The 21,735-nt window shown below is 39.6% G+C and overlaps 1 protein-coding gene across 1 annotated transcript; it reads right to left on the minus strand.

Annotated features, from left to right (window-relative positions):
• Window positions 1-396: 396 nt before the first annotated feature.
• On the minus strand, window positions 397-14,541 carry soat2 (sterol O-acyltransferase 2). Its single transcript, XM_079266349.1, has 16 exons — window positions 14,490-14,541; window positions 12,352-12,478; window positions 11,686-11,744; window positions 10,856-10,995; window positions 10,703-10,756; window positions 10,128-10,235; window positions 9,157-9,439; window positions 7,380-7,455; window positions 6,479-6,563; window positions 5,539-5,584; window positions 4,107-4,236; window positions 3,465-3,562; window positions 2,850-2,948; window positions 2,526-2,661; window positions 1,840-1,985; window positions 397-754 (listed from the first exon to the last, which is right to left on the minus strand). The coding sequence occupies exons 2-16, from the start codon at window positions 12,428-12,430 to the stop codon at window positions 698-700; spliced, it is 1,596 nt and encodes a 531-aa protein (XP_079122475.1). The 5' UTR covers window positions 12,431-12,478; window positions 14,490-14,541; the 3' UTR covers window positions 397-697.
• Between the last annotated feature and the right edge of the window lie 7,194 nt (window positions 14,542-21,735).

The raw sequence follows: 21,735 nt of genomic DNA on the forward strand, positions 1-21,735 counted from the left end.
ATGCAATGTACGATTTTATTTGCAGATAGTTCTGAGTTTCTGAGGTCATTTAATAATTCAAATAATTGGGTCAAGGAAGGTGAAGAAACTAAGATAGCTTATAACTACAGTAACTATTATCCCCTTGTTAATTACTTTGTATATGATATTTTGTACATTAATTATGGAGATTGAGCCGGGAGGCAATTAGCCTAGCTTAGCATTAAGACTGGTAACAGGGGAAAACAGCTCGCCTGACTCTGTCCAAAGAACCTGTGTAGAAGCACTTCTAAAGCGCACTCATTGACATGTATCCTGTTTCTTTAACCCGTACACAGAGAATGTACACATTTTCTCTTCATATTGTAAATAAACAAGCTACTTGTTGATTAATGTACAACATTTTGCTTACAGTGAGATGTTCTATGAGCACTTGACAAAAAAAAGAAATCCGTACATTACAATTATTTTTAAAGAAAGTTTGGTAACTTTTCATTTGATATAATTCAGAGGCGCGTGATCAGCGACATCCGGATCACGACATGTCTAAAAAAAACAACAAAAGAAATCTTCACACAACAAAAGCAGAAAATCATACAAAAAAATGTATATTTACATGTCTTTCAAATTCCTTGCACTCTTCTGTGTTCAGTCCATCGTGATTTTCAGATCTTCGTTCTTTGATCGTTCATCCATCCAGCCCAGGAGAAAGGCAGCATCAACTCTGGTAGGTGCAGGACCATGATCGAGGGGTAACCAACTCCCAGAAGCTATTCTGTTGAGACGGAGTAGAAGAATTGGTCTGAATATGGTGAAATCATCTCTAATCCTTGTATACATTTCATCTGCTTGATTAAACATCCATTCATCATCACTTAATAATCTCATAGTTAACGGTGGTCAATTCTATTTTTAGACAGCAGTTATGCGTGTTAAACCATCGTGTGTGTGTGTACATCTGTGCCCATCTGTCAGGCAAATCCTTCACGTCTGTGACTTCATCAAACATTAAATACATGTCAGACTTTTACAAACCTACTGTTACTCAACACATGGGCCTTTCTAATAAGGGCTTATGTGTGTAAGTTGCATGTGTCGTCAAGGTTACGCACTTTATATGTGTGTGTACACGTAGGCACGTAGTCTGTGTAGTAACAGATACTCATGAATGACTGGAGATAAGAACAGACAAAGCCAGGATGATGAAACAGTGAGGAGTTAGTCCGATTCATCTGGTTGCGGACATCTGTACGATGTCCAATTACAAAGTGGTCAGGTACCAGTCATGTGATGTACTTATGTGGTGTTTTTTTTCATTTAGTATATATCTTTTGAAGTATTTTAGTCTATTTATTTGTATTAGAAGTTCATTCACTTTCTGGCCTAGTTTCCATATATAAGAATCTCGGAAACTGGGGTCAAAGTGCTGTCTAATGATGTCACTGTAATGCAGCACACGACAAACAAACTGCTGTTTCTTTTAAAATCCTAATACATGGCGTCACATGGTGTCTGTTTATGTATCTGTTTATTTAAAGGACGTTGATTTGGTTCAGTAGTGGGATAGTTGTTCAAGCCTTCAAAAACAACATAATAAATCTCAGAAGAATCTCACAGTATAGTAACATAACATCTTCATATCTTCTGCTGAAAAAAGGGTCGTAAATCGCACTTCCTGTCAGATTGTTTTGATTTGAAATAAGCACGTCTGGTATCAGAAAACGTAAAGCTGTCCTTAAAGACTAGACTCAACATCATCCAGATATGAAAAAATGAATTAAACAAGCTTAAGTCTGATCATGGCATTGATCCTTTTGGCCTCTCCGGTACCAGCAGTATACATGTAGGTGGAGTACATACCCCTGTCCGAGGGCAGTGTATCTGAGAGTACCACTCCTGGCAGTACAGACACACTTGGACACCCTGACCCAGGAAGAGACACGTCCACATGATGACGTTGAACACGGGGCTCTGTCGCTTGTCGTTCATGGTAAAGTTGAACATCACTATGAAAGGACAACATGAGGGAATGCTGTTGTTGATGATTGTTTTTTTTTTGTGTGAAGGCTGTCTGTAGACGTGACAGTTTATCTGCCTGAGATGTATGCTTGTAAGGACTGGGAAAAATAGTAAGAGCGTGCAAAGCAATTCTGTCAGATGCCGACTTATTGATACCCAGAGGAAGAGGACACAATGCACAAGTGTGCTCTCTTGAAATATCATGAGTTGTCACCTGAAAACAGCTACTAGATGTGTGCTAGAGTGAATAATCACTGATTTTGACTTTGAAGGCTTGAAGGCACCGTCCAGAATGTAGAAGGCAACATTTACATATTTTTAATAAGCCATTGTATTCAGAGACAGTGTATTCATTTTAGCAATGATAATGAGGTAGACAAGCAACATCTTTCTCCATCTTATTGTCTTCCTGTATTTAAAAAGGCACGCATGTTATCAAAAGCTTTCCCCCAGCAGCACCGAATACCAATCATTTTTGTTTATGTCGTTGTGAAGATTCTTCCCTGAATGATGAATGTGACCCTCACCTCCAAAAAAGGCAAAGAGACAGAACAAGACGGGATAGAAGAAGCCTAATGCCATGCCCAAGGCGTACTCATGGACGACAGCAGAGACGATGAACACGGAGAGCATGGCAGCCGTTCGGAATTTCCTTTTGGACAGCTGCAGGGATCAGAGAAAGAAAAGGGTTTGGCTCAAAGTTCAGAGGTCAGGCTGGTTCTGCGGGGAATTACAGGACTACTGTACGCACGTCATTCATCATGTGACGTGCTGCTGATTATCTTATTGTTTTGTTTGATACGATCGATTGTATGTAATTGTAGTTTTTTCTGTGTTGGCACTCTGCTCACCCAGAGGAAGTCTCTGTATCCGTAGTAATAGAGCCAGTCGTGAACCACTACATTCCAGGTACGGTAATAGTTGGCGAAAGACGTCGAGTTCCACCAGTCCTGGAAAATCAACACAGAGTAGTACAATGAGTGTGTGGCTCAAATTAAAAGACAGAGATCTTGGACTCATCCAAGATCTCATTTGCTGTATACTTTGTGTTTTTTTTACATTGCAAACAAAGAAAAGATAAATATTGCAGCGAATGCCTTGCTCAGTGTGAAGGTTCAAGTGATTGTCACAGTCCAACCTCATTTAAACATATAAGTGGTGTCAGGTGCACATAATTATTAATTAAATGAAACGCTATCATAGAGATTTCAAGGAAACTGTGTGGCCTCGTTATTGTCAAATACGTATCGAAGGAGAGCTTCACTGTCTCCACCTCACTGCTATTGTTGAAATGTATTCACACCTTGCAGAAACACATCAGTGAAAGCACATGAGCACACAACTAAGTCAGTGCTTGTTCAGGAGCAAACTGTATCAAGCTTGTATCTGTAAAAGCAAGCTCATCTAAAAAAATAATGTCATCACAGGAGAGATGATGCCCCACAAAAATCAGCCACAACACACACCTTGTAAAACATTCTGTCAGCAAAGCGCAGCAGCTCCCCGAAGAGGTTGAGCCAGCAGTGCAGGAAGGCAAAGAAACACAACAGAAGGATCATTATACCTGAGAGAGAGAGAGAGACACAGAGAGAGAGACACAGAGAGAGAGAGAGAGAGAGAGAGAGAGAGAGAGAGAGAGAGAGAGAGAGAGAGAGAGAGAGAGAGAGAGAGAGAGAGAGAGAGAGAGAGAGAGAGAGAGAGGTTTATGAGGAACACTTTTATTCTGGGCACTGCTCCCAGCTTTCTCATAATAATTGTAACTTGACACTGATGCTCTGATATCAGCACTTCAAAAAGCTATTTCCTTAAAGAGAGAGATAAACATGCCAGGCTTTAATACCTCTATCTGATTGCATAACAGCATCTTTAATCTTATCACTGACTTCAAATCACAAGAGACTTGTTTCCTCTATTTCCCAATTAAGTGATACATTAACCAGCGCTGACTCACACAGATAAGAGATAAAGAGGTTGTAAGCAGAAGTGATGTTACCAATGTAGATGAACTTTGATTTACATGTTTGTTTTACGCGTGACTTTCTTATAATATTGCCGGGAAAGTCTCCCAGAACAAGTTCCACATAGGTGGAGTGTGGAAAGTACAGTACCTGGTAATACTGAGTTGAACACAGCCAGAACCATTGTTCGTTTGCTGAAAGGCTGGTTGGTCTCAGGTCTGAAGGTGGGCACACAGAGGCGGACCAGGATGAAGTAGCAGTAAAACAGGCATCCTAAGATCTGCAAATTCAGCGTTAAAAGGAAAAGGAAATGAAAAATCGGCGATCGGAGATTGTGGTTTGATCGAAGATAGAGATCAAAGCTATGAGGCACCTGTAGTTTATGATCGCTTCAGGTTATCACACAATACACTCGTGCTATCAGCACTTCTAGGTCAGATCCTTTCTAGGTCATTAACCCCACGTAGACCTTCATTTTCTTACACAACTTTACGTAATCCGACTAAAACAAGACAATTCAAGACAATTACAAAATCAGCCTACTATCACCTGAAGAATATATCAAGGATTAGAGGACTTATGTCTCAACAGGATTTGGAAAAACTTGTCCACGCATTTATCTTCAGCAGACTGGACTACTGTAACGGTGTGTTTACAGGTCTCTGTAAAAAGTCCGTCAGAAAGCTGCAGCTGATTCAGAACGCTGCAGCTCGAGTCCTCACTAAGACCAGGAGGGTGGATCACATCACTCCAGTTCTGATGTCTTTGCACTGGCTTCCTGTCCAACAAAGAATTGACTTGAAAATCCTGCTGTTGGTTTACAAAGCACTGAATGGTTTAGGGCCAAAATACATCTCTGATCTGCTGCTACCTTATGAACCATCCCGACCCCTCAGGTCGTCTGGGACCGGTCTACTTTCTGTTCCCAGAGTCAGAACTAAACATGGAGAAGCAGCGTTCAGTTTTTCTGCTCCACATATCTGGAACAAAGTCCCAGAAAGCTGCAGGTCTGCTGAGACCCTCAGCTCATTTAAATCAAGATTGAAGACTTTTCTGTTTGCTGCTGCCTTTAATTGAACCACGTTCAATTCATATATTAATCAATTTCCTGCATTTCTGTATTTTACTACTGTATTTTATTTCTTACACTGTTCTTAATTGCTGTTAAATCTCCTTTTCTTTTGCCTTATGTTTTTATGCTTTTAATGGTTTTAAAAGGACTGCACAATATATCGCCATTTCCTCCGGGACCGAGTTCGTGCAAGGCGTACACTATAAAACGCAGATCGGCAGAGATCTTTTCCAGACGTGGTTTGTGTGCGAGTAATTGCAGAATTGCGGCAGTGTATGGTTGATTGCGTGCAGCGTAATGTCTCAGGGAGACATCAATTATTGTTTCAATGTATGTTTTAAATCTCCTTTACTTATGTTTTGATGCTTTTAATGGTTTCATGTGAAGCACTTTGAATTACCTTGTTGTTGAAATGTGCGATACAAATAAACTTGCCTTGCCTTGCCTTAAAAGGTGTTAAGTGTGAAAATGACATGAACTCTCAAAAGCCCAAATAAAGTTTCATCTTACCATACCAAGTGTGACGCCAACATACTTCCATCTTATGTGGGTATTCCTACAAAGAGCAGACAGGAAGTCACGACACACATTTACTGTGAAATTGTGTTGCGCCACAGGTTGCTTGTCTTATTTATGGTATTTTTCAGCATGATATAGTTTTTAGGCACGAATAGGCCTCTTTCACAGCAAACATTTTAGTTTGTCAATGTAGGAAAAGCACATGACTTATTACTATTTACAGTTTGATAGTGAAACAGCATGCACGATATCAGGAGCCTGTAAAACCCAGCTAAAAAGCAATTAAGTCACAATTAAAGTTCCTCTGTATGATATTGACAGCATTAATATAGCAGCATTGTTTTCATGTGAAGATATAGTGGAGTAATGTCTACCCGAGCAGAGAATGAAGTTGCTCTTCCTCTGTGTGGCGTTATCAAAATTCCTCTGGGTTTTGTTTGCTTGCCGTTCGTGCATTGAAGTCAATGTTAGTGCACGTGAGCGTGCCACCCTGGCTAACTCATGGTCGCCGCTCTGCACTGTGCTCATAGGTTACAGCTGATATAATCTAACGCCATCATAAGCGTAGCACTACCCTCTGGTCCCAACACCGTTAGCTCTGTTGCCTTTGTTTGCACTGTTCATGGTGTTAGCAGCGTTAGCTGCGAGCTGCCAGCTCAGCCGTCTACATGTTGAGAGCCGCGTGGAGACAATAGATATGATCAGAATTTCGCATTAAGCGCCTTTATTTTTCACGTATTTGTGCTTTTGCGACTGAGATTTGCCAAAATGTCTTACTAAGGCCTGATAGGGAATGCAAAACACTTTGCTTCAGCATTTTGTGGGTTTGTGGCAATGTCAGTTGTGCTAACATGACTGTTTTATCACTAATTAAAAAAAAAAAAAAAATTAAAATAAAAGGAATCCAGATCAAAGGGACAATATGTCTTACCGAGGATATGATTCCCTGTAGATGAGTGTTGGACAGAAGAGGAAGTACAGATAGCTGGAAAGTGTTGGGGATCTTGGACTTTCTCCTGAAAAGCAAAGACAATTCAGTAAGTACGACTATCAAATGGAGGGTCCAGTTTTCAGTCCTGGCAGTTAAATATCTTTTAGCAGTCTGATGTTGCCTTAAATGATTAAAAAAAAGTTTTTTGTTGTTATAGTTATAATTGAAGGTCTCTGATTCAGACATAAGCTTCTCATTGAATTTCTCTTGTTACATTATGTGACATAATAGTCCATCTGTGAATACTAAAGCTTTGAGCCTTTATGTAGCAAACAAATGTCTGCCTTGAAAATCAAACATCAGTGGGTTTATCACAAAATCTGTCAGCCATTATGTGAAATGGTCTGCCTTAAAGCTCCTAATCCTTTGTGCTGAACTGTTAGCTGTACTCAAGCGCCAACTTCACTTAATGGCATTTAAAATAGTAAACATTTCATTTAACAGAGCTTTTGAAAATCTGTGTTCATAACATCTCTTTCCAAAACCAATTCAAACCATGGGCGCTTCTATGAAGCTGTTCTCTGCCTGATTTTACCGTTTTATTCAGGACTATAGTTTTCTGCTGGAGGGACTTTACTGCAGTACATATTCACAGAACTGTAACTTGTACAGTAAAAAGGTACCACGAGCAGACGTTTACAATAGGATCTCATGGGGGTGCACACACTTGAGGTTATTTATTGCATGTGGGTGTATTCATTGTTCATTTTTACTTTAGCATGAATCATGAGGTGGTAAACTGCTGAGGTCTGTTTTAGTCATTTTTCTCTGGTGTCACTGTGAGTAATGACACTACCCGAGGAGTAAATACACCTGATAGCGATACAATTCGACACAGTACCTTCCTTTGGTGTATTCTTCACAATAACTGGAGCGGTTTCTCTCATGAACGAGTAGCTCTTCATCAGGAATCGAATCTGGGGAAAATTGATACAGTTATTATGTGAAGAGAGACACAATGTATCAATTATGACAGCCTCATTGTCTGTCTTTATTCCATGAATTGACAAGGTGAAGTCAACAACCTACTTCTTGTTCCTGTTTTTGTGCATATTGACATAATGATGCATTATTTAGCTCACTTCTGTAATTAATCAGGAGAAGGAACAACAACAGGGAACTGTATATATCGTGACAGAAACAAAGTTGGAGAAGTCGGCCACGAACTGAAGTTCAGACATGATGCATCATCAATTTGCATACAGCAGAGAACCACTCACTCTTTTTGGGAAATTCAGTAAAGTCTCAAATCTATATTATACACTTCATATGAGACGGACAGCTTCAGAATTCTAATCAGACTGATTGAGCCCAGCTCAGATGAAGATCAGGACCAGGTTTCTCAAAATCGCCTCAGCCCTGGGATTATCTCACTTCATCCAACGGAGCACTAAGATGGTTTTTGGACACCGAGGACGGTGTGATAAAGAGGATGAGAAGGTATTACAGTAGGCATCTGTGATGTTTAAACGTTGGCTACCCTGAGATCTACTTTCTCGTTTGGTGCCTTTCCAGCTGGAAGACTCCCATCTCTGGCCAGCAAGCATTCCTTATTGAAATGTTCTTGTTACTGCCAATGAAGGGCTGCGTTTATAAATTGGATTCCCTATGAATATAAGTTATCTACAGTCCAGAGTGTATCTAGCACAGGGTGTTCCTAAAAGGAATGCTGAGCAGCAATACACACTGCAATAAAAACACTTACATCGTACTGCAGGAGTTATGAAAGGAAATGTGACACAATGTTTAGCTCTAAACAACCTTTAAACTTTGTAACAACCTGCATTTTCTCGGAGAAAGCTGCTAGAGTTATAGAAACTGACCTGCTGGTTATCTGAAATCACAAATGAAGCGGTCGTGTCAGCTGTTCGGTGACAGCAACATCCAATCACATTCATACTAGTGTACCAGATGGGTTTTGCAATTACTTTTACTCTGTTGATTTCTCATGTTAGCTCTGCCACGGCTGCCTCCGACACACAAAGCTTGCTGTCTTGCTAAACTCTAATCATCAATCTCTGATTCCGTACCTTTACTGTATGTGTAAAAGGGGGATTAGTTCTACTTGCAGAATCCTTAATGCTGATCTGATTCTTTAACAATTTCCTAAAATGGCAATTCTCCAAGTCTAACTGTATGAATATTAACTTGTCAATTTAATATCTGACTCTCTGACCTCAATGGTATATGATACTACCGTCCCCCTAGAGGGAGCGTGGACTCAGAGCCTCCAGACTGACTGCAGGTGGAGGCGGGGCTTTTGAAATGCTCAGCAAGCAGCAGAGCAAAAGAGTGACCAGAGCACCGATCGCTTAAGTGCGACGCCGTGATTGAAAGGGTGCATTGGCTATATGTTCCTGTGAGAATGTGCCAGGTGAATGAAGCAACAGAATAGAGTCGGGCTGCCTGAACTGGCTCATAAGCTTTGCTGCGTCAAATATATATACGATAAATAAAGCCCCAATAAATGCCATTTGTTTTATTCATCCAAACAACATCTCACATCTTTGTTATAATAGAAGTACAGATTTAAAGATTGTTTTTCCATTTCCTCCACAATTGTTTGCTGCCTGCTGTGTGGACTTTTGCAACCATGTATTCCTCAAACAAACACTCACTTGCTCCAGTATCACAATGAACCGCGAGGCTGGTGGCAGCTGGTAGTGTACAACCACGTAGATGGGGAACACGCCCAGCACGCAGGTCTGCACTGCAGACAGGACCAGGCCCGTGCCGATAGACAGCCCCAACTTAGAGGGGCAGCTGTGGTACAAAGACCCCCAGTACACCAGGGTGAAGTATGGAACGAGCAGGGTGTAGACAAACATCACAACCCAGGCCCAGGTGGCCGTCCCCAGCTTCCCAAAAGCGAAGAACAGCAGGTCGAACTCCAAGACCAACCTGAGATTGCATAAAAGAAGTAAATTATAATCATGAAGGCAATGGACACATTTTTATTAAAATGACATTTAAAGAAAGACTAAACTTTAGTAAGGACATTTAGATGATGTGCTCTATTTGCCACTGTGGTCTGTTTTAGCTTCGAACAGAGTTTTGAACAAGCATTTTAATTATAGCAAAGCATGACTGGCTTTAATGAATGGCAGTAGTTAAATGCATTGAATATTTGACCCATTCATGTCTCTGAAGAGACCCCTCTGGTGGTAACAGTAATAGATTTTAAATGCAGTCACTGCAGCATGTAAAAGGCTTTTTGTGATTCGACACAACCCCTCATCAATTTTCTGTCAACAGCGGGTGGATGTATCGAATAATTTGCACACACTCGAGTTTCCCGATGGAGGAACATAAGAAGTAAACTCACAGTCCCGCGTGACTGCAGACGGCAACCGAATCATTACAGAGCTGCCCAAAGCAACAGCAAACATACTCAGAGGGATTGATTGCTCTATCTTTCTGCTGCCAGATGAGCAGAGAGGCAGGGAGAGAAGGAGAAGGGATGCACCGAGGGAAGAAGATAAGAAGTTTCTTAAGGCTTTGGGGTAATTGAGTTTTTATTCGTTCAGCGTCACAGGCGTGTCATTGTCGTAGACACACACACACACACACACACACTTGTCCCACTGACCTGCCCTGGTCGATGTAGTCGACAGCCAGCGTGCTAAAGCAGAAGATGAGGAGTACGGCGATGAACATGTGGTAGATGGTCCTGATGTGGTTGATCTCAAACAGTTCACTGATGAAGAGGAGTAGAGCTTTCATTAAATTAGCTCTATGTTGTATTCATGTGAATGTATGTAGTGCTGTATACACATGTAAGAGGTTCTGTAATGTAGAATATACACAAACATGCTCATGGGAGTATCTGAGTGATCTGTATTCGTGTCTTGTACAGTATGCGGTCCACAGTAACATTGATCTTTGTTTTAGATTCAGATTGTCTAACAAGTTGTCCTCTCCAACCCATCGTGCATGCATCTATATTCCTCAAAAATGTTCAGCTTTCTTTCCCTCGTGATGATTATTACTGTGTATTTACGAGGTTGTTTGCAGTCTCTCTATCTGTCGTTTAATGATTGTACAAAATAAATCTGAATAAGAATAAATATATATATTGCTGATTTTGTAACTCCGATGACAGCATGATAAATAAAACAATATTTGGTGACGGTACATTGGAGAAGACTTGTCTTTCACACTTACTCCAACAGCGATGGCCTGTCCATGAACACTTTGCCGTCATCCATTCTCTGAGAACTAAAAGAAATACAGACACGCAAAGAGGATAAACATATCTCCCACATCAATGAGGAACATGTGCACTAGTAGAAGTTGCCTCCTCCTCCTCCTCTTTACCTGGATCTGGGTCTTTTGGACAAATTTCCATTAACTGCTGGCTGTAATTGGGTAAAAGGCTGGATGGACTCAGTCAGAGCTTTGTCAAGTAAATCACTGAGCTGATCCTGGACCTGCTCCAGGACTTTCGCCTTCACCTTCTTCAAGACACACAGGAGAAAGAGCTTTCTCAATTCTCTCAACCCTAAATATAGCACGAACTGCATCCCATATTTTTAAAATATCAATTTTACACTGTATCCTGTTTACTCTGCACAATCTTAGCTTTTGTGTTGTCTTTTTCAAGATTATTCATGCATTTATGGTTTATTTGATAGAGACAGATACAATATACAAGACAAACTGAAGACAGCTACACTGCAAAAATGTAAAATAGTATATTGTCTCATTTCTAGTCAAAATATCTCACAGACACAATCACCTAGCAAGTAACATTTCAGTGAAATGTAGAGAATGTTTTTAGACAATGCATCACGAATATCTTGATTTATGTGAAACAAATACTACTTTTTAGCATTGCAGGCTTATTATGACAACACTTCATAATACTAGTGAAATATACAGTGTTATACTGTTTTAAAGTGGATGCTAATTTGCAAAACCAATCCCTAGAAGGGCTTTTCTGAAAGGATTAGAACAGTGAAGTAAAAGGAGATCAGACAGAATACAGCAAGATGCAATAAGGCAAACATTAAAAACATTGCGTGTAAAAGCTACACATGAGTACAGGTTTGTTGCTGAATTAACCAGGATAGATTGGTAGCTCTCAGCTTTGACAGAGGAGAAACTGCATAATTGAGGGACTGTTGGGCAATGGGGTTATGGGTTACCTGTGCATGTTTCTGCCACCGTCTTAGATCGTCCTCTTGTAAATTATTACGGTCCTCAACTGCAGAGAGAAGAACATAAATTGCTTAAGATTAACCGGCACAATATACTGTACATTTTGCACCTGAATTAATATCCAACTAATACAATTTACTAGTTTAATTCATAAAAACGTCCCTATTCTACCTGGTTTATGGCTCATTAGTGTGTGTGTGTGTGTGTGTGTGTGTGTGTGTGTTGAAGTCTTGGTTTTTATTGCTGCGTGGTTTGCTGTATGCACGTGTGTATATATTTATGTTGTTTATGCTACTTTGTGCCTATACAGAATCTTCATATGTTATCTTTCAATGTAAAGCACTTTGAGTTTACGTGTGATGAAATGTCCGACATTGGTAACATTTCCATTGACATTCAGAGCAACACTAAGGATTCATTTTAAATACAATTCCCAAGCAGATTGTTTTTCTTGCCACCACCTTCCACAAACAAATACTGCATGTTTTGAAATTGAAATTTCTCTCTTGGTAATTGCACAAACTAATGCAAAAAAACAAAAAAAAACTAAATGTGCAATGATGTTCTGCAAACCAACACAGTGGAACACAATACAGCCCAATCAAACAAATGAATATATTACACATTTTCTATAAATAGCATATTGTCCGTACCATGACCAGAGATCTCATCTGACTGACGGGCTTTGATGTTTCGGTGCAACAGTCCCTTAGGTCGCTCTGCAGTCGTCATGGTTACCAAAGGATCACGCCAAAACACGTAGGACTACTACTGGGACTCCTGCGCGTATAGAAGTTGTAGGTTAGTCTCACACACATTATCTTGCTCCCCTGAGGATAAATGATGGAAATCAAATCACGTTTGATGTGACATTGTGATATGCGGCTGATTATTGCTGACAGGTTTGTATTTGCCCAATCTAGCCTGTTGTTTGTTGGTCCGATGAGGATTGCAGAACATAATAGGTGAACACTTTGACCTTACTCACCACATTCTGGATCCACACATGGCTCAGTTTCTGGTTATAATCGCATGGACCAGGAAGTGATGTAAAATCACCCGTTAAATAGCCGTGACATCACGGGACAGAAGCGCAACATGCTTGGAACGTTCAACCCTTAGAGGGCAGTGCAGCAGGTGTTTTACCCTGTTATTCACTGTAAATGTACCCCTTGTTGAGGCTCGTCGATGTGGAGTCCAGAATATTAAACTATGAATTGAGAGATTAAATGAGGTCACAGGCCCGTTGCTGGCGGGTTGCCTCATTCCAAAAGCATTCATATTCCTCAGAGCCTCAGTCCCATAGAGGTGAGCACGTTCTCGTGTGAATCCGAAAATTAAAATGTGCCTGATCTGAATGCAGAAACATATCAGGGTCAGAGGTTTTTGAACGGTAGTGACCCTACACTGCTTTTCCACAGCAAGAGTCACTTGGGCTCAAGCTAACGTAAACAAAAGATAAAGCCAGTCTACCTGACCCAGTGGAGGTTCACACACTATAGATAAGATACACAGAGCAGAGTGACCTCATTTTATAATCCATACTGTTGATCATACTCGGGAGAAATGTCAACACAGCAGATAAGCTCTTCACAGATACACAGATCATGTATTATGTGGCTGCAGATGATGAGAAAGAGATGAAGGGAGACATGTTTTTGAGCAGATCAGACTTAATGCCATGCTTATACAGTTTGAGGGTGAGGGCTCTTATTCATTTGCTTGTCCTCTTTTCTTCTTACTCACTTGCAGCCTGTCTTACTTTCCTCTCATTTGCTTATAATGAATGACTGAAAATAATGAAATCAAAGTTTTGATTTACACATAGTTGCTGTTTGTAATGGGAAATAATAAATCCACTGATTTCAAGTAATAATTCCACCAATTTGCCCTTTCAACATATTATTTAATCAATCTCATTGGACCTATTACAACAAAACAAAATGTGGGTGTCATCACCCACATGTAACTGGATTTGCATTCAGGGCTCACCTCCACCAGTTAAAAGAACATCCAGATTTGGACAAAGTGGAGGACGAGTGTGGTAATAGCTAGGATTAGGTGTATGATAGCTTCAGGGAACCTTAACACCTGTTAAGGTTCCCTTAACCTAACACCTGTGTTTAAGTTTTCATTGATGATCATGGACTCGCCTGATAGTATCATTTCCCTAATAAGTGTCTGCACTGAAACTAATGTTGATGATGATGACTATCATCACTATTTCAGATGGATTTTCATCAGTAAGATGATCATAGAAAAGACAATTTAATAATGCTATGCTAATCATATGTTGGAGCCATAATTAATTATTAATTTAATCGCTAAAATCAAGGCTTTCAATGAGCGTGATCAGTCATCTTGAGCTCAACTGAGAAACATCCTCAAGTTTTGTTGTAAGAAGAAATAAACATGAACCTTTCAAACCTCTGAAAGTTAATTACCGTAAAGAAAAGAAAGAAAAATTGAATATTGTTTACAAAAATCAACTGATTCAATCATAACTTTCCTTCAGAAGTGTTAAAAAAATAAACTTAAAACCTGGTCATGATCGTTTCCTTTCAATACTGATGTACGAATATGAAACTTTTACTAAGAATTTTCAGCAGTCTGAGTTCACTCTATTCTATATCTATTCTATATTCTGTCATTTTCAAAAAAACACCTTGTACAAAATTGTAGATCGTAGAAACTGTGGGATTAGAACCATAAAAGTGACAGATGCCAGATATTCATATGTCAGGCAGACATCCACGAGAAACATTTGTCGGTGTGTCAGATTTGTACTCACACAGACTTCCAGCCTCGGCGCTCAGTCAGCGGTCTACCAGCTGAGACGCAATGTTTCAGTTGATGATCCCTGCTGAGAGAGTGTGTTTTCAAGTAAATCTGCGTCACAGTTTTTGTAATCCGTGCCCTCTGCTTTCCTCTGTTGCTATTTTGCACTTTGACCCTTTTGGCTGCTGGCTCTGGTCAGGACAGGTAAACCTTCTCTACTTGATATATGAGGTCATGCAGTAGAGTTTGTCCTGGAGTTTTGTCTATTCACAGGGAATTACTGATTGCAAAATGCATTCATAGCATTACTGATTTGTCATTATTGATTTGTATGCACTTTCTACTTGCCACAGCTGAATACGTCTTTAATGGTTCTACGACAACCAGGTCAAAGGTTTTCTACGAGCACTGAATGAATGTCGAGGAAAAAACATCGAATAGCTGCTTTGACGAAGCACTTCAAAATATGCATTTGTTCAATTTCTTTTCTTCAGTCAAAAACGTGTTTTGCTTTTTGTTACTTCACTTGGACATTTGACATTCACATACACTAATGTATCTGCTGAAGGAGGAAAGTGTTTCTGTGCTCGCCTAAAATCTCAGTTTCAGACGAGTACACGAGACGAAACATCTTGTGTTAATGATAGATTCTGGATTATCCAATGAGGAAGAAGGAACAGATGTGATTGTAAGAATATTCAACACATTATTTGAAGCAGAGTATTTCTATTGTGTATATCTTAACACATGTGCATTAAGTGCATTAAGTGCTTAGCACATGTGCATTAACTTGGAAAGTATTTGGTACAAACTAAAAGCTAATAGTTTCAGAAATAACCATTGTTTACACTGTTGGTTAACTGTGAGCAGCCTGTGAGCACATTTTATGTGCATACAAGAATGAAAAGGATCAGTTTAGTGAGAGGCTGGGCTCAAACACAAAATACATCATCATATCAACTTCAAGCCTAATCATGTAAACAAAACTGTATCGAGTTATACACCGATTATGTGACTGATTTATGAAATCAAAGCCCTAGTAAACAGCAAATGAACAAAGATAAACAAATTCACCTCTTCCAAGTATGTCAGAGTGCAGACAGACAGCCCTCCCCTCTGAGTACTGTGTTGCTCTACTTATTGATTTATTTTTGGGTTCAATGTGACTGACACTCTGTTGACTCATGTCTGTTCTGACAATAATTCAAATTGACGATGACGACGACAACAACATGTTGATTATACAATTAACATCATCATTGAAGAACACAAAAGGAAAAAAAGTTCCAGCACAAAATGTCTTTCTAGATAACACGACCCGCTGTGACAGTGTTGCAACCGTTTTACAGCCGCTTTAACTCTCCTGGTTCTCTATCTACCTGTTAGTATATCTGGATTCATTGACAACATGATTTAACATCTTTCATTGAACCCTCCCCTCGACCTAGAATAAACTAGTACCCATACCGTACCCCCGAATATCTTCAGTCTTTATATTTATGGCAATCATAAAGTGGTGAAAATAAATACACTGTTATTTCTCTGAAGGGGACCCATGAGAATAGGGTAAAGATTTGAACTGATAGATATCACATGAAACTTCCCGAATTGATTAGTTACATTAAGGCAATTCTTTTTTGTAAAAGAGGTTTTCTGAAATATGTTTCCAGATGCAAATGAGCCATTATGTAATGCTAACCTTTGGTGAATTTAGGAGAAATCTACATCGACAAATCGAAAAACTGCAGTAAAATAAACACCTAAATGTGCATTTTGTACATCTTCTTTCTGCCAATCTCAAAGAAGACATGTTATGGACGTAAAACAGCATAACATCTCAAACTTGATCAATGCACGATAAGCAATGTATTTACCAGGGGCGTCTCCCCTGAAGCAAACAATCATTTCTGCATTTATTTTTCGATGACAGACAATTGTCAACATCTGCTCAATGTGCATTTTCAAAGTGCTTAAGGGGTAAACATCCGACATGGTTCAAGTGGCAGAGTAAGAACAAGACGGTGTATTAATGATACAACATAGAATCATCTTTATTGAAAGGAGATAACAGTACTGTTTCTCAGCAGCTACAGAAGTACTGCATGCACTAAATCCCACGCTATCAACAACCCAACCAACGCACACGTGTACAAACAGACATATTGCATCTGGTTTTTTTTAACCACCCTACTATTCTTGTCATAGTTATATTTCTGCATATTTCGGCTACAGTTTCACACATTATTTACCTTTGCCAGAATATTTAAAGTTTGGTTACAATGACTGTCAGACAAACAGAACAATAAGAAGGAAAATAAACTCAACACTCGCCCAAACATTTACAGCTCAGTATACAACCATCGGGCATGTCAGAGGAATAGTTGTTTTCTTGGTGGTTTTCGTTCATTAACAACAAATTGACAACGAATGGTTTCTTTAGGTTATGCAAACACACTTTTATGATCATGGTAAGCTTCTCAATGTCCCTTTTGAGCCTTTGAATAAAGTCAAACTTAACAGCTGCTGCATTCGACACTCAGTGTAAAGTCTTGTGAAGAGGAGCAAAGGGAGAAAGCATAAAGGACATAATGTGATCAAGTGCTTCATGCATGTCTGATTAGCCTCAATATCAATAGAAGAGGGGGTCTGTCAGTAACGCTTGACATTACAGCCCACAATGTAACGTAATAAGTATATCAAGGGTAGCAGTAAAATGGTAACTACACGGGACAAATCCGGGGAGGGAAAGAGTAGAAAGAACTAAAATGCAGAGAACTTATGATTATTAATATGGTGTACACTTAATGTCACTCAAAAAACAAAACATTGGGCTTTACAGCCTTCACAGCTGTAGCTATAAATAACGAAGTGTGGATATATGTTGTTGTTATTATGATAACATACTGAAGAACAGTAATGTCGTTTTTGAATCCACCTGACAATCAAAACTGATGTTGAAGAAGAAACTTGAACAGACACAATTGTGAAGCTGTTCTCTCTTTTCAAGTGTTCCGGTGTGTGAAGGCCTCACGTACGTTGGATCCCCGTCTCTCCCAGTTAATTAAATAAGTACAATTTATTACTAGGTCCCCTCCCTAAACACAAATTTGTAACCCTCTTATGTACTTCTTCCATCGAGCCTCCCCAGTAAGTACATTATTATATCACTAAATATCTACACTATGATTTGCAGGCTGTAAACTAAAGCGTTACGGATTTGCTTTGTTGTCACCTTGACTCTCTTTTCCTGACTGGCTGGTCAGGAGCTCAACGAGAGAGTTTGAAGGGCGGCGTGACCATCGGCGTGTGTGTGTGTGTCAATCAGCTTATCTGCTCAGATAACTCAGACTGCACCCAAGGAACACGGTATATGTGATGTATCTGTACTTTTGGGGTCATTGTGTGATGAAGCGATCTGTGTGTGAGTCAGAGGGATAAGACAGGGCTGTATCAGCTGATAACCCACAGTAACCTTTGGTTTATGTCTCCATCAGAGGATATACAGAACTCTTTCAATGAATCACTACAATCAGGGCTTTGGTATTAATCTGAGGTGCTTCGTGAAGAACCGTAGGATTAATCATCAGTATTGGAACGACAGCTGCACAGGTACATGCATTTTCATTCAATGACAAAACACTAGAAATCTGATACCCAAAACATTCAAAGCACACATCAAAGCAAATGCTTCACATTCAGCAACTGCTATAAATTATGAATAAGCTATATTAAATAATAGCAAATAAAAAAAAACATTTTAAATAGAGCTCATGGTAAATACTATATATATATATATATATATATATATTATTATTATTTTTTTTTTCTTATATCTAGAACTCGCAGTATAAAAATAGTTGCTACACAATTATTTTTTTCCCACTCTGCCATGATGTTTCTTGTCATGACAATGATTGAATATCTCACAGGCGATCCCTGACGGGCCGTTTTTTTCTCGTGATGATTTACAGCTTAAGAGTCTCTACTACGACACAATCGGTCTTTTAAAATCAATCACAAATCGGTGTTTTAGACTCTACTGGTGGTTCAGACGAAGTTGCCTTTCAGACTAGTTGTGACCAGTGCAGCGGACCAAAAGTCAAACGTACTGAGGCGACTGAATATTTGAGTGAACGATGTTCTGATCAACTTCCTCACTTAGGACAATGGCTCCTTATGTTCACCAAAGCGTGATCTCTAACTTGCTGGACTAGATATGGATATAGGGTGTTAATTGGGCGACTACAATATTTATCTAGTGTACGTATCTGAAAGATATCCTCAAAGGGTACCAAAATACAAAACTGTTGTGACTTGAGGAGTTAAAGTCTTTACTGTATACTATATATAAACTTAATTTCCTTTGTTTATTTTAAGAAAAGGTCTAATTGTTTAGTGTCTACGTTAAGACTCGGCCAGGTTTTAACTGTGGCAGGTGTGCGTATCTGTATTTTAGTGTAGTTTGTGTTCTGCGGGTTGGTCTACCTACGTGGCAACTGTAGTCTACATGTGAAAAAACACTATATTGTTACTATGACGACTGACACTGCTTCTAAAATAAATAACTCATCGTGTTATAATAAGCCTGATGGCACTGCAGTTTATTTTCAGACAATCCCACTCACACTATCCTGCTGCTGTAAAAACCCACCAGAACACCAAATGTGTTTTCATGTAATTAATCCACAGCTGAAAATGGTCCCCAATAAATTCACTATTTACTCCTGTTTTAGAAGTGCTTGCTAAATAAAAAATGCCTGATTTTTTTTTTAGGAAATTACTGAGCCTTTTGGTAAAAAAATAAAACAATACATCCAAGGCCTGTTTTTAAACCTTTACATCTTCAGTTTGCTTGAGTCTGAGAGCCACAGGCAGGCTAGGGACGTCGGAAAGTACTGAGACACACTAATGCATTGTTGGTCTTCGTCTATTCATGAGATTTGTTGACAACAACAAAAAGATTGAATAAAACCAGCCTCGTCCTTTAAACACAATCATTTTTCTGAGACTGAATCTCCCATTTAACAGTTTCATTTGAGACTGAAACATTTCATGCCAATGTGGACTTACTTGCTCACTTACTGTTTTATGTATTGACGACCAACATTAAAAATGAACATGCACAGTCCTAAAGTATAAATATGAGCCAAGTGATCCTGAGGTTCACTGTTGCGTTTTCAGATCCATACGCATGTTTAATATTAGTAATAGTGATTAAGACTTAGCTTCTTGTTAATTGTACTGTTGCCTTTTTGTTTACTGCGATATCCTCACTGAGACAAGCAGCACACACTAGTGGTTACCGACAGCACTGCACCTTCTCCTCCCCACCTTCATGGGGGAGAAAGTGCAGCAGTACGGGTGTAATCTGCCAAGTCAGACAATTGAGATGCAGCGCATGCCGTGGATCTTACTGATAACCAACATACACCCCGCATCAGTGTAAAGGAAGGAGAGGAGATTGAAGAGGAGCAAGCAGGGGAAGGAAAGGGGACACCGGAGAGATAGGGGTCTGTTTACAGCAGGTGAGGATGAGGGAGGAAGGAGAGGCTGGGAGAACAGTGATCAGCTGCATGCAGATTTACAGAATAGGCCTCGGGAAAAAAAACATCAGCCTGGAGAGAGAGAGAAAGAGAAAGAGAGACAAACAGAGAAACAGAAAGTAAGAGCAACAGTCAGTTACATTTGAGAGTAACAGGGAGAGCGAAAGAGCAGCCTGTGAGTCATGACAACAGTGCCAGAAGGAACATGTCTCGAATCATTTTATTTCTGGTGTCTTCACTGAGAGCTAGCTGTGTTTGGGAGCTGCATGTACTAGTCTAGGGACATATTTAGACTAGGATGTCAAATTCACCAGTGCACCAGTGTGCAAAGCAATCCTCTGCAAATTTAGACTACGGTTTCCAAATAGAATTCACTGCTGTCCCTGTGACAAGTGGTGCTGAATAATATTCTCTCAAATACATGAAAAAGGCAACCGAATGAAGCGTGTAACAGCAGAATTAGTGGGATGCAATAAGAACCCAGAGGCACTGATCATTTCATTCCTCTTTCTCCTGTGGGTGTTTCCCAGAGGAATATGTTTTTATTGTTGTATAATCTTCGACCCTCGTTGGGATTTATGAGAGAGTGAGTTCAACGAGCGTGCGGTGCTGAACCGAGACAGATGCTGTTTGTTGGGTATTTCTGTGTAAAGTGTCTCACAGTGTACTCGGTGAGTGTTGGTATTTTTAGTGTGGGGGCCCCACAACAGAAAACAAAGCTATCCCTGGCAGCTGGCAGTGTTGTAATCTCTGCACAGCACCCGAGGGCTGAGACCCAATAAACTCCAAAGTCATAGTGATGTTTCGTAAATGCTCCCAAAGCAATATATCCAATCGTCTAAAAGAGCGTTAATATACCTCAGAGAAATGAACTGCTGGATATGTTTGGATAAGAAGAGAACATTTATTATTCCATGTGTCTGTTTCAAATGGCATTTATTTAGCTGATGTTTGATAAGCAGCGGGGCTGTTTTGTTTCATGAAACATGCAAGCTGCAACATCATGATTATTTCCTTTCCTGTAAATGTTGACATGTTTCAATAATCAAAACAGATGTCATACTTTCAATCCATGCATTAGCATGCAAGAGCCCTGTAGCTGTACCAAATCTAACTGCAGTTTGCAAGCCACAGTTATTTGTGAGAAATAACGCTGCCTTCGGGATACGGGTCCGTGCTTCTCGGGACAAACGCTCAGCTGAATTAAAATGACGTAACATATATGTGAATCTATATATAATCATTTAATGTTGCCATTTGAGGCAAGCTTTTCAGACAATGTATGTGTGCAGATGTAATATCGAAGCAAGTCTTTAAAAGCGTCCTACTGTTTGCTATTTCATTGAAAAAGCATCAATGTCATTGTTGTAAGAGGTGCAAGTTTACTCAAAGTTACAAAAGCCTTCAGGTTTTCAGAGAATTTGGTTATTTGGTTTGAGTCCTTACGTTCAATTCAAATAGAACAATTAAAAACTAACAATTGATGGAGGAAAGCTGGCGATGTAGCTTCAAGGCTCCTGGTTTCAAAGACCTCATCTATTCTTTATGTTAAGTGTATATTTATAGAACAGATCAGGGGGATTTTTCAGATGTCATGTCAAAACTTGAATGGATAAGTTCAGTGGAGTAAAGCTTTGATTGACTGCTTGTTGACCTATGTTCTGTAACGCAAACATAGAAGAGTTGTTTTTCTGTGTTCTTACCTGCCCAGGACTA

This window comes from Melanostigma gelatinosum (assembly GCF_949748355.1).
Source record: "Melanostigma gelatinosum genome assembly, chromosome: 3".
NCBI lineage: Eukaryota > Metazoa > Chordata > Actinopteri > Perciformes > Zoarcidae > Melanostigma > Melanostigma gelatinosum.